We start from the raw sequence: 13122 nt of genomic DNA, 5'->3' as shown, positions 1-13122 counted from the left end.
CCCCTACAGAGGGAGCCGGGACGGACCACACCACCTCCTCCTCCCTCGGGGTGCCCGATGGCCCCCAGGCCTCTACATGGGTGGGGGGATGCGAACGGACTGGCCATCCGACGCGCCCCCGACATCTGGCGCTGCCAGTCCTGGAGGCCCGTGCTGGTATCGACAGGGGTCTGCAGGTTTGCAGCCATGGAGCCCAGGGGGTTTGTCGAACCCTGTCTGCGACAGTGCGACGCCAGCTCGCACATGGCCACTGGCGCCGATGCCCTCAGCGATGGCCTGCTGAGACTGGGCCATGGCCTGCTGAGACTGGGCCATGGCCTGCAGAGACTGGGCCATGGCCTGCAGAGACTGGGCTATGGCCTGCTGAGACTGGGCCATGGCCTGCTGAGACTGGGCTATGGCGTTGAGCGCCTCTGCCATCTGGCGCTGGCACTGGCTCATGGTCTCCTGTGAGAGGGCAGCCATTTCCTGGGCCACAGACGCCGCCTGCATGGAAGGCCCCAGGCCTCGCAAACCGTTCCCCATGTCTGACACCGTCGCACCCATTGCCTCCACCGCGGACGCCACCCGTGCGGTGTCAGCCTGGGTGGCACGCATGACCGGGACCACTCCCAGCTCCTGGACGCGGGTGGACTCCTCCACCTGCGACCGCAGCCGCCGCAAGCCACCCGTCACCCTATTCGCTCGTCTCCGTGTCGGTGGTTGCATCGGATCTATGTGTGGGTGTGGTAACTGCAGGAACCCGGGATCCATCTGGGCGGCAGATGTTCGCTTGGCCTGGGCTGCCCTCCGACCGCCCGGTCCCTCTGCTGCTCCTACCTCCACCTGCTGTACCGGGACGGCTGTGTTGTGCGCACCAGTGAGTGTACCAGACGCCTCATCACTAAAGTGCCCAACCGTGGTGAGTGTTTCTGCGATGGTGGAGGGTGTTGGTGACAGCAGTGGCGTTGTGTCGTGCTCTTCGTCCCACTCTGAGTCCATGGCACTTTGGGGTGGGGGTTCGTCTCCACCCATCCACTCTGAGTCACTGTCCGGTATTTCGTCTTCCCGGGTAGGGGTGTCCTGGGTAGTGGTGTCCCGGGTAGTGGTGTCCCGGGTAGGGGTGTCCTGGGTAGTGGTGTCCCGGGTAGGGGTGTCCTGGATAGTGGTGTCCTGGGTAGTGGTGTCCTGGGTAGTGGTGTCCTGGCTCGGATGTGACGGGGGCCTGTGGCTGCCCCCCTCATCGCTGGGTGGTCGCTCCCGCACGTGATGGGGGTGTCGTCTCCCTGTTGCTCCAGGTCTCTCCGTCTCCCGTGGTCTCCGAGGGGCATCCTGCGGGCGTCGCATGCTGGAGGGTTCGGGTCTCTCCGTCTCCCGTGGTCTCCGAGGGGCATCCTGCGGGCGTCGCATGCTGGAGGGTTCGGGTCTCTCCGTCTCCCGTGGTCTCCGAGGGGCATCCTGCGGGCGTCGCATGCTGGAGGGTTCGGGTCTCTCCGTCTCCCGTGGTCTCCGAGGGGCATCCTGCGGGCGTCGCATGCTGGAGGGTTCGGGTCTCTCCGTCTCCCGTGGTCTCCGAGGGGCATCCTGCGGGCGTCGCATGCTGGAGGGTTCGGGTCTCTCCGTCTCCCGTGGTCTCCGAGGGGCATCCTGCGGGCGTCGCATGCTGGAGGGTGCGGGTCTCTCCGTCTCCCGTGGTCTCCGAGGGGCATCCTGCGGGCGGTCTGCATCTGCGGGGATGGGTGCCTGGACGTTTGGTCCTGCGATACACAATGAAGCATGCATGGTTAGACATCAGGCAGTGATCAGGTGATACGGGAGAGGGGGATATAGGGGAGGGGGGATATGGGGACGGGCTGTTGGTGGCTCACTTGCTCGTGGGGCCCCGACCTCTGCATCAGCAACCTCCCGGTCCTCAGGTCCGCCAGCCAGTTCCAGGGCCCTTTCCTCGTGTACGGTCAGTGGCCTCTCATCAGCGGGCCCTCCTCCAGTCCTCACATGATCCCTATTGTTGTGTGCGCGCTTCTCCTGGGGGGGGGGGGGGGGGTGGCAGGGGTAAAAGGCAACAGTGTTAGGCAGGTATATGAATGCACGCCATCGGTTGCGCGTGCATTGCAGAGGTTAAGGTTAGGGCTGGATTCACTTGGGGATATGGGGGATATGGGGGAGGGGGGGATATGGGGGAGGGGGGATATGGGGGATATGGGGGAGGGGGGATATGGGGGATATGGGGGAGGGGGGAATATGGGGGATATGGTGGAGGGGGGATATGGGGGATATGGGGGAGGGGGGATATGGGGGATATGGGGGAGGGGGGGATATGGGGGATATGGGGGAGGGGGGATATGGGGAGGGGGAATATGGGGGATATGGGGGAGGGGGGATATGGGGGATATGGGGGAGGGGGGATATGGGGGAGGGGGGATATGGGGGAGGGGGGATATGGGGGAGGGGGGAATATGGGGGATATGGGGGAGGGGGGATATGGGGGATATGGGGGAGGGGGGATATGGGGGAGGGGGGATATGGGGGATATGGGGGAGGGGGGGATATGGGGGAGGGGGTATATGGGGGAGGGGGGATATGGGGGATATGGGGGAGGGGGGGATATGGGGGAGGGGGAATATGGGGGATATGGGGGAGGGGGGATATGGGGGATATGGGGGATATGGGGGAGGGGGGATATGGGGGAGGGGGGATATGGGGGAGGGGGGATATGGGGGATATGGGGGAGGGGGGATATGTGGGAGGGGGGATATGGGGGAGGGGGGATATGGGGAATATGGGGGAGGGGGGATATGGGGGAGGGGGGATATGGGGGAGGGGGATATGGGGGAGGGGGGGATATGGGGGAGGGGGGGATATGGGGGAGGGGGGGGATATGGGGGAGGGGGGGATTTGGGGGAGAGGGGATATGGGGGATATGGGGGGACGCTCACCCTGCCTGCTCTGACGAGGTCGTTCACCTTCTTGTGGCACTGGGTGCCTGTCCGTGGTGTTAGGGCCACAGCGGTGACGGCCTCTGCCACCTCCCTCCACAGACGCCGGCTGTGGCGTGGGGCAACTCTGCGGCCGTGCCCGGGATACAGGGCGTCCCTCCTCTGCTCCACCGCATCCAGGAGCGCCTCCACATCGCGTGACTCGAACCTCGGGGCTGAGCGACGGCCAGCCATCAAGTCGGGTGTTGCGGTCGGCTGTTCCGGTCGGGTGGGGGGGAGCTGCGCGGCCTTATGAGCCGTCACGCCGTGCAGCGCGTATGACGCTGCACGGCGTGAACCACTGCGCAAGCGCGGATCCCGTTACGTCGCTGCTAGCCCATTTCGGGCCGCAGACTATCGGCCCATTTTTATGACGTGACGCAAGTGGGATTTGCGCCGTTTTTTGCGCCGATCGGCGGAGTTTCCGCCGATAACGGAGAATTTCGCCCCTGGTCTCCGGCAGGAAATGAGGTGCAATTTATTAAAAGGGCATTGTGTCAGCCAAGATCCCATCCTCCCCCCCCCGCACCAACATTTTTGGCAACAGGTCCCTCTACCCCCCCCCCCCCCCCCCCCCCCAGCCCAACTGCCGTCCCATCCCCAACATCACTGGCACCGGGGTTACAGTGACCCCCTCACCATCCTCACTGGCATCAACCCCCTCTACTGCACTACCCCCCCAAGGATCACCCCCCCCCATTAGGTGGTCCTTCAGACCGCTCCCCATTCTCGCCAGCATCAGGCCACCAACTTCCCTCATCGCCATTCCAGCAGCACCTCCAGGTGTGCGACAGCCCACTATGGGGTTACCAGATGTCCCGCCCACTATAATGCCCCCCCCCCCCCATTTTTTGCCCTCTACAGACCCCGCCCCTGTTCAGGCACCACCCCCTGGCAGCGTCAACCTGACAGTGTCCCCAGCATCCATGGCAGTGCCAGCATTGCCCTGCCATGTCGCCGACCACTCAGGGGCTCCAATGGCCTCTGGGTCCCCCAGCATCGTCATCACATCCACATGGTGGAGACAAGTAGTGATTCTTGCTGGCCTTCGCTGCGCCAGCGGAGGGAGATTACCGGGAGCTTGGTAAAGCATATTTAAATGCTTATTTAAATATGCTAATCTGGTTCACGCCCAACGAAGGTGTAAACCAGTTTAAGTTGGGTGCAGCATGCTGGGAGCATTGTGCTCTGTTCAGTAACCTGAGCAAAGTTCTCCGATTTTGAGGCTATGTCCAGAGGAAGTGACTAGTTTTATGACCAAAAAAATCGGTGAGGCCCCAGCACCGACCCTCTGACCGGTGAGGGGCTAAAGCTGTGCTACGTAAAACACGGTCTTCATTGTCGGATCCATGGCCGCGCATGCGGGCCACCCCACCAGTTTCCCTCTCCCTCTCTGAAGCCCCCCCCCCCCCGCCCCCAGCCAGCGGCACGGCTTCCCCCTGACTGTGGCAGTGCTGGTTACAGTCTGCACCCACCACTCCGGCACATGTAACCTGTGCCGTCAGGAACTCGGCCCATCGGGGGAGGAACATCGGGAGAGGGTCTTCAGGTAATATCCTGAGGCGGTCCCAACGACGTGCAGCGTACTCCTCGATTTTGCCATTTTGGAGGGGGGGGGGGCGGAGCATCCGAAAACAGGCGCCGCTCCCGTTCCGGTCGTAAACAGGGATTCTCCGCCCAATCACCGATTACGATATCGGCGTCGGCAATGAAGAATCCCGCCCCCTGTTTAGCATATCTCCCACTATTCTCCCGGCATAGCAGGACGTGCGCCTTGTGTAGCATGGACAAAGAATTGCCCTTACAGAGAATAAAATTCCAATGGGGGGAATAGATGGTACCTTGAGGCTCCTCCTCAAACCAAACACATGGCCTTTTTAATTGGAAAGGGCATCTAATTCATTAATGTGTGGGTAATGTTGGACTACAAAAGCTTTGGGAAAAGCAGCATCGTGGCTGCCCACCACATGTTTTATGAGACTGCCAGCATTTTAGCTGTCTCCCAGGGATGGGAGGGTCGATATTCCTTTCTGGCCTGCCATGGCCTTTGAGATGCTGCTGTTGGAGGGAACCACTCTTCCAATTGTCGAGGTCTGCCTGGCCTCAGCACAGAAATAAACATTCCTATTTACCTGTGAGAGCATCTCAACATGGAGGTACTCTTTTTCTCCTTGCAGGTTCGGCAGCTGTCACCTCTATTGCTAGGACTTCAGAGCTGCTGGCCCTCTGATTGAACTGGCAGCTTGGAAGGGCAGGCTGTCACCCTTCATTGGATGGTGTTCCTGGTCATGGCCTCTTAATTGGATGCTGCTGGTAAAATAGCCTCTATGATCCCACAGCATACTGGCAGGGGCTCAAGACACACCACTGGGCCTAGATGAGGCACCTTTAGATTGCTGATAGAATTCTGGCCATCGTCATTGAAATCAGCGTGAAATATTCTGACAATCACCATGATGTGTTCATTTTGCATAAGTGCACCATTTCTACATCATTTGAAGACACAAAAAGCCCATGTGACAGCTGTTTAGAAATCAGGGTTACCTTCTTCAGCTGTGGCTGATGATGATTTTCTGCATAGCAATCTCAGAGCTGCAGCTGACAGGAACTATCATTAGGTACATGCCTTGAATACAGCGAGTGTTGGAATGCTCAAGTGCAGATCCTGCTGCACAGATTTATGGAGGAATGGTCTTGCTGTATGCCTGAGCAAAGGTATCTGGAGTAATCACGTATGCTTTTGTTATACAATGTTTGCTGATCAAAGGGGATTGAGGGTGCAACAGTACCTTAATGTGGTCCTTCCTGAAAAAAACTTGTTTGGACCAGATGCAGCAAATTCCTTCATCTGTAAGTCAATGTGACTGTCACAAATGGTAATTATACTGCTTCCGTTTGTGAATCCTATATTGAGTGTGTCAACTGTTTCCTTGCTTTTTGCTGCATTGGTAATTATCCATAGTCAACAAAGGACAAAAAACATCTCCCTCCAGTTTTTGAGAAAGGTAATTGGCTACAAACAGCGTGATGGGTACCACTCCAAAAAAGGTGGGGCAATGCAACGAGACAGCCGTCCATGAACAACTGCTACATTGCAGTCTTATCTTAGAGGGCAGCACGGTAGTGTGGTGATGTGCATCAATGTAAATACATGTAGGCTAGCTAGACACTAGAGGGAGCACCTCAGACATCACACACACAACCAATAGATCAGTTAGATAGGTCACGACCAATGGACATTCACAATACACACAGAGTTGACACGACCACAGGAGGGCATTACACCAACTCATATATAAAGGACACCACACACATGATCTGCCTCTTTCCAGTGGAGACAGTCAGTGAGTACAGACACAGGGTTGATTCAATATCACTCCCACCACGTGGATTGCAGCAACTGGTTAGTCAGTCTGGGTAACTATAGTAGGATTAGCAGTAGTGTCGAACCCGAGTAATAGAAGTGTAAATAATTTAATAAACATGTTGAAGTTATCTCCACGTCTGAACCTTCCTTTGTCAAGTGCACCACAAGGAAGCCGCTTATGCTACACCAAGAGCATAACAAATCAGGTAGCACAATGGCTAGCACAGTCGATTCACAGCTCCAGGGTCCCAGTTCGATTCCCGGCTTGGGTCACTGTCTGCGTGAAGTCTGCACCTTCTCCCCGTGTCTGTGTGGGTTTCCTCCCACAGTCCGAAGATAGGCAGGTTAGGTGGATTGGCCAAGCTAAATTGCCCTTAGTGTCCAAAAAAGTTTGGTGGGGTTACTGTTTTATGGGGATAGGGTGGAGCCGTGGGCTTTAGTAGGGTGTTCTTTCCAAGGGTCGGTGCAAATTCGATGGGCTGAAAGGCTTCCTTCTGCACTGTAAATTCTATGATTCTATGATTCAAAGGCATTACTGTTGTTAAACAGAGCCTCAAAAATGGAAAAATGTCATGAGATGGCTCCTCAACAGTTAACGCCATGTACAGTCACTGCATGAAATTACCCGGCACTTCTTCAATCCTTCAAGGGTGCTTCCTGGGTTATATAGATGTCATGCTCAGGGAAGCTGCCTTATCTTCCCTCCATTTATAAAAATATCTATGGTGTAAAATAGCTCGATAACTGTTTCTATTCAGAGTAAGCATAAAGCTGTCAGCTCTGAATCATAACACTGATGGTGTCCATGAACATTGAATTCAACTGTGACCATGAGTGAAGAGGATCAGGAGAAGGTCTAAATTACGACAATGGTTTTGGTATAAAGACAACTCTTCACCGTTGTAGTCGCACAAAGTATCAGCCAGGAGCCTTCTTGAACAACAATAAGTAATTTATTGGAACTAACAACAGAGTTAATTATGAACAGGATGAGCAGTTGGAAAACGGGTCTTCACTCCTTGACTCCTTCCACATTGGCTAGGGTTCGCATGCTCCCATGCCATAGGCCCCAGGCGAGACTTGTGCCCCACGAATAATCAACCCTTAAAGGGGCCGTTCTAAAACAACCTTCATTATTTTATCACAATTAAAACTGAAATAGAAATATATGGGCAGAATTCTCCGACCCGGCGGGGATGCAATTCTCCGCAATATGCAAGAATGCAGCATTTGCAAGAGGGATGTGAAGATTCAGCTGAAGTGTGACTGTGATTGTCCATGTGGGATTGTGGCATTTTCTCATTTTCTTTGAGCACTTTGGTGTACAATTGTGCATTCTGCAGGGTCCGAGCTATGAAAAATATTTAAAGATAATTTTATACGTCCATTGTGATGAGCTCTTTGACCAAACGTTTAGTCACCTTCCCTGCTACCTTCCCATATGGTTCACTGTCAACATGTGTCTGATCACTGCTCCTGAAAAATGACTTTGGACATTTTACTATGTTTAAAGGTACTGTACAAATGCAAGTTGTTGTTGGTTAATCCTGTACATTCACTGAAGAAAGTTGTGGAATAATGACGAGTTTAGATTGTCTGACTTAATCTGATGAAGAAGGAAAGAACGCTTTTGGAAGAATTCTACTTCATTTCTTCAGATGCAATGAAAATAAATTAATTTAATTACATTTCATGCGCCATGACTGAATAGAGATGGTGAAAATGTAGTCCTGTAAACATATAGGCAATTGTTTGAAATGCTAATGTTATCTTAAATCTGTCTTGGAGTATTCTGGCTAGAGTGAACTAGCGGCCAGTATGAATGCTCAAACTTGCATTTGATTAATAGGTATGTTTAAACTGCTGCTTCTGTATATAGTCCCTGTTCAACGTAACTCCTACTGGTCTAAACAATTGCCGTCTTTTAACCCTTTTTAAGATGGTAGTGGCATTTCTTCACCAAGTTAAAAAGAGCAATACTGTGGCTTATAAGTAATTCACATCAAGACACAACTAAAGCAATGTTCTCCTCACGGCCCCCCCCTAATCCTCGTCCTCTTCACTCCCCTCCTCCTCACCCCCCTCCTCCTCATCCCCCACCTTCTCCTTGACTCTATGCAGCGATCTGTGTTTACTTTCTAAACCAAGCATTGGGAAGGCACAGAAAATATTTGGAGTTCGGGTATGATTGATGGTATACAGGTTTTAAAAGCTCTGAGGACATTGTCTAAACTGAATGAATCATAAAATGCTGATGTACATTCCAAAGAGCACATTGACCAACTACCCCCTCGCCACACACCCCAATTGTCAAAATAAACCTAAAGTTCTGCAAATCACTGGTGCATCAAGACTTTTGTTTTATACACGCAGTGAGTTGATTCTGTCCAACATCGATGTTGATGCAACAGGAGAGTGGGAGTGCCTCATCACTACCTCCCGTGGGAACAGCAGCAAAATGGTAGAGCTTATGGTGCTAGAAACTGCTGCACCATACTGTCCTGCAGAACGAGTGACCAATAATAAAGGGGACTTCAGGTATGTACAGCTATAAGCAGTTATTAGTGTCCAACTTTACAAAAGTAAACTACTTTCCAAAAATAGAAAGAGAAATGAAGGTTCTCGATGCCAAGTTGCAAAGAGAAAATATTTAGTTGTTAAATGTCGCATGTTGCTGATTGAAGTCAGCAGTTAAATCAGCAGTTAGCTCTGTAGCGGGTTAAGCACTTCAAGACTTGAGTTCAAGTACACCCTGATGGCATGAATGTCTCTTTTATCTACTCACCATAAGCTTGAGTTTGGAAAGTGGCAAAGGCAAAATCCTGCAGTTATAGGAAATCTGAAATAAAAACAGAAAATGCTGGTCATAGTCAGCAGCAGGCCTGGCGACATCGTGGAAAGAAGTGGAAAGAGAAACAAAGTTAACGTTTGAGGTCGATAATCTTTCATTATAACTTAAAAATCGAAAAATGTGCTGGAAAGTGTCAACCCGGTTCGGAGTGAGCATAGTTACCCAGGATAAAACTGACCGTAAATATGGTACAAAGTTGGTGCTGTTGCAAAGATTGGCCACACTTCAGCACTCATTTTTAAACTCTGCTCCCTTTGAACATGGTACCCTGATGATTAAATGTTACCTTTGGTGGAAACTATTCCATTTCCCATCACTAAAATCTCTCAGCATGTAATTAAAAACGGGAATTGAAGGTAAAATCATTTAAATTGATATTTCACACGACTTTCAAAGGAGGCCTCGAGACTGTGCTCTCCCTCACTGTAACCTTCCTTTCTGGGTTCAACATAGTAATCTTTGGCAAGTACCCCTGGAGAATAAATTCTGGTTGTGATCACAAGAGAGAGACAAATAAGGGAAACTATTGACCATCCAGCTCATATATCCAGAAAGATATTGCAGTTGTCCCATTCTCCACCATCACAATATCCAACTGTTTCCTTAAATAGATCCATGGGATGTTTTATGTCCGCCTGAAAAAGCAGATGGGGCTTTAGATGAACATGCCTAATCAAACAGATAACACCTCCAACAGTACAGCATTCTCCTTCAGTACTGCATTTCCAATGTCAGCCCCGATTATGGGCTCATCTTTGGAGTGGGACTTTAACCGAAGACGTTCTAAATAAGACATGAGCTATTACCACCAAGCAAAGGCTGCCATGCATATAACAAAATGCAGGAAACTCGGCAGAATCTGTGGACAGAGAAACAGAATTAAAGTTTCAGGTCATGCACCCTTCATCAGAACAGGCACTAGTACAAACACCCCACACCCGAACCATCTTGGAACATGCTCCTCCTATTGGCAGCCAAGCCAGCCCGCCATTGTTCTGTATCCGCATTGAGAGCTCTGCACAGCAGCACCGGTGGAGGAGCAGCCCATGGCCACTCGTACTCACCCAGAATGTTGGCCAAGAGTATCACTGGCGCACCACTAGCTGTACCCTGGTTAGCTCGGGATGCTCCAAAGTGCCCGATAGTCATGTGCGCGATGGCAAAGCAGAGCACTTTGGGTTGTTAACGATCAATGCTCCCCCTGCCTGGAGAGGGGACACTGGCTCTGCAGGATGAAGGGGGCCAAGGCTGAGAAACTGTCCAACAATGGGATGAATGTCCATCAATTAACACATGATTATTTTAGGGGATAAAACAAACTAACATGAGTGAGCATAAGGGAAATCTATCTTGCAGAAATATGCCAATTATATCTTGGGGATGTATTTTGTAGCATTATTTTAGCCACAACAGAAAGAACAATGTGCTTTGCCACATCACTGTGAATGTAGAAGATTATTTTCCATTGAGTCCTAGCATCCGGTGAAGTGGCATTTGACTCAGATTGCCATTCCCCTCGTAATCTCATTGTAGGAGCATTTTCCAAGGCCTGAGTATTGAGCCAGCCTTAATGTGGGGTTCATCCCTCATTGTTAGGCCTTGGCTTAATAAACAAAGTAGACACACAACTATCTTGGATAAGACGACTATTTATTATCCCAAGCTTGGTTTCGTATACATGAGAGATGGACCTGGATAATGCCAAGATCGATCTATTAAACACTGATAAAAACACATCAATTATACAATTTCCAAAAATCAACAGCCCACCCCAGTTGGACTCAATCCAATCCCTGAAGCTATCATGTTCAAGCTTATCCAGTAAAATTGCGATCAACCCATGATTGAGCCTCATCCTGTCACCTGTTGTTACCAAAGGCTTTATGTCCATTTTAAGTCACATAGAATATACAGTACAGAAGGAGGCCATTTGACGCACCGAGTCTGCACCGACCTACTTAAGCCCTCCCGTCCACCCTATCCCCGTAACCCAATAACCCCTCCCAATCTTTTTGGACACTAAGGGCAATTTAACATGGCCAATCCACCTAACGTGCACGTCTTTGGACTGTGGGAGGAAACCGGAGCACCCGGAGGAAACCCATGCAGACATGGGGAGAACGTGCAGACTCCGCACAGACAGTGATCCAGTGGGGAATCGAACCTGGGACCCTGGCGCTGTGAAGTTGTTTTCCCCATCCTAACATCCTGCCCACTGATTGTTCATTAGGGACAGGATGGCAGAACTGGCATCCTCTTTACTCAGTGGATTGTTTCAGAGGATATTGGGGGCCACCAGTAAAATTTATTTACATCCACTATGTAATCTGCTCACCACACATCTCCTGTGTCTCAAAAACATGGACAAATTAGCTAGCCTAAATCCCATCATGCATTTTGGCCACTGCTTGTAGCTAGAGTTTACATGATTATCACTGCTATGTCCTAAAATACAGGTTTAATGGTTAATGATGATTACCCAGTACACTTTCTATAATTAATCTCAATCCTTGATAAACTAATTTATGTAAAACTACTCTAGTGGCATCCCAGCTATTCAGTTTTAAGAGGTCTCACCGCTGGACACCCCCTTCACTCATACCTTCAAATCCAGGCACTGCTCTCTTGCCTGATCTTCCGATTCAGTCTCGGCAAGATCCGAGCAGTGTAGCACGTTTCCAGGGCCTACTGTCAAGGGTTATCGGTTCAAAGGTGAGTAGACCATATCCCTTTTTTACGGCACTAGCTACCATCAACCAGACAGGTTGAAAGGTCCAGTACAGGGAAAACGTAAGTGTATAGGATAAGTGGTCTGGGGACAGGGGGGTTGGGGGGGGGGGTGAAGAGTGTCAGACAGTTGTGGGGGAAGGAAGGGCAGTCTGGGGAGAGGCAGTGGGGTTCAGTGTCAGTTGGGGAAGGAGGGGAAATGTTTTTGGGGAGGGGGTCAGCCCTTTGCTCCAGCCCTGCTCTCGCTCCCTGCCTTTTTTCCTGTTCTCTCTTTTCTATCAAGTTTGCTTTTGCTTGTATCCTATTAAGCTGAGAGTGAATGATAGGTCATAACTCTCTCGATACTTAAGAGGGCTGCAGTCAGGTGAGCGCTGGGGAAGGGGTGGCTTTCTGCTGCTGCTTTGTTAACCTGCTGGTAAAATCTGCAATCACTCTGGGAAACCTGTTGCTGTGAGAGCAGGAACTAAAATCCTAGAAAGGGCTGAGGAAAAGTAGTAGATTTATGTTTCGGAGCCTTCCACGGGGGAGCAAAGTAGCAATTTTTATGAGGGTAATCAATCTTTTTCGGTTGATTATCATTCCTTCTGGTTTTCAGTCTAAATCACAGAACGTCATGCTGAGCTATCAGGTGTCACCTTCACACTTCTGAAAATTACCCCCAGGTATTCAAATCTCGGAGATGCCAGCTGAAAGGACAACACCCTTCCCACATGCTACCAAACACAATCGGACTCATTAATGTGTTGCCACATTCCAGGATCAATCCCAGTGCTATTAGAGATTGGTACCATAATCATCATATCATAATACCCCATATAGCAATTACTAATAGTTTTATTAGAAAGGATAAAGCAGAATATACTAATAAATCCTGCTGTTATTTCAAGATTCCTTGCTGTAACAACTATCGGAGTATTATTTTTAAAAGTACACTTTTTTTATTTACCCTACTACCTTCACTTTTCTACAGATGGCTTCGAACATTGGCTGGTATCACTGCTTACTACACCTGTGCTCGATATCCATTTGGATCTGTGCCTTATTACGGAGACCATCAGCAGAGAAAAGCTTGGCGTAAATGTGACAGAAGTGGACGCTGGGAAGAAGGGAATTATACAGAGTGCGCCTATGCAAATGAAGTTACAAGAGTCCTTCATGCATTCAGCCAGGTACTTACCAGTATAACCAAGTACGACGGAGTTCATAACAGGCTTAATCCGACT

General features: G+C 50.7%; 1 protein-coding gene across 1 annotated transcript in view; it reads left to right on the top strand.

Annotated features, from left to right (window-relative positions):
- The window catches only part of adgra1b (adhesion G protein-coupled receptor A1b), an 827468-nt gene that overhangs the window by 495231 nt on the left and 319115 nt on the right, over positions 1 to 13122 (top strand). The window contains exons 8-9 of the mRNA XM_072479133.1: positions 8695 to 8859; positions 12870 to 13068. Coding sequence (XP_072335234.1) covers positions 8695 to 8859; positions 12870 to 13068 — 364 coding nt within the window. The remainder of the gene's footprint in view (positions 1 to 8694; positions 8860 to 12869; positions 13069 to 13122) is intronic.

The sequence above is a fragment of the Scyliorhinus torazame genome, chromosome 16 (genome assembly GCF_047496885.1).
Source record: "Scyliorhinus torazame isolate Kashiwa2021f chromosome 16, sScyTor2.1, whole genome shotgun sequence".
In the NCBI taxonomy this organism is placed as follows: Eukaryota; Metazoa; Chordata; class Chondrichthyes; order Carcharhiniformes; family Scyliorhinidae; genus Scyliorhinus; species Scyliorhinus torazame.
The sequence above is the reverse complement of the archived record's forward strand: the minus strand, read 5'-3'. Positions and strand labels throughout refer to the sequence as shown.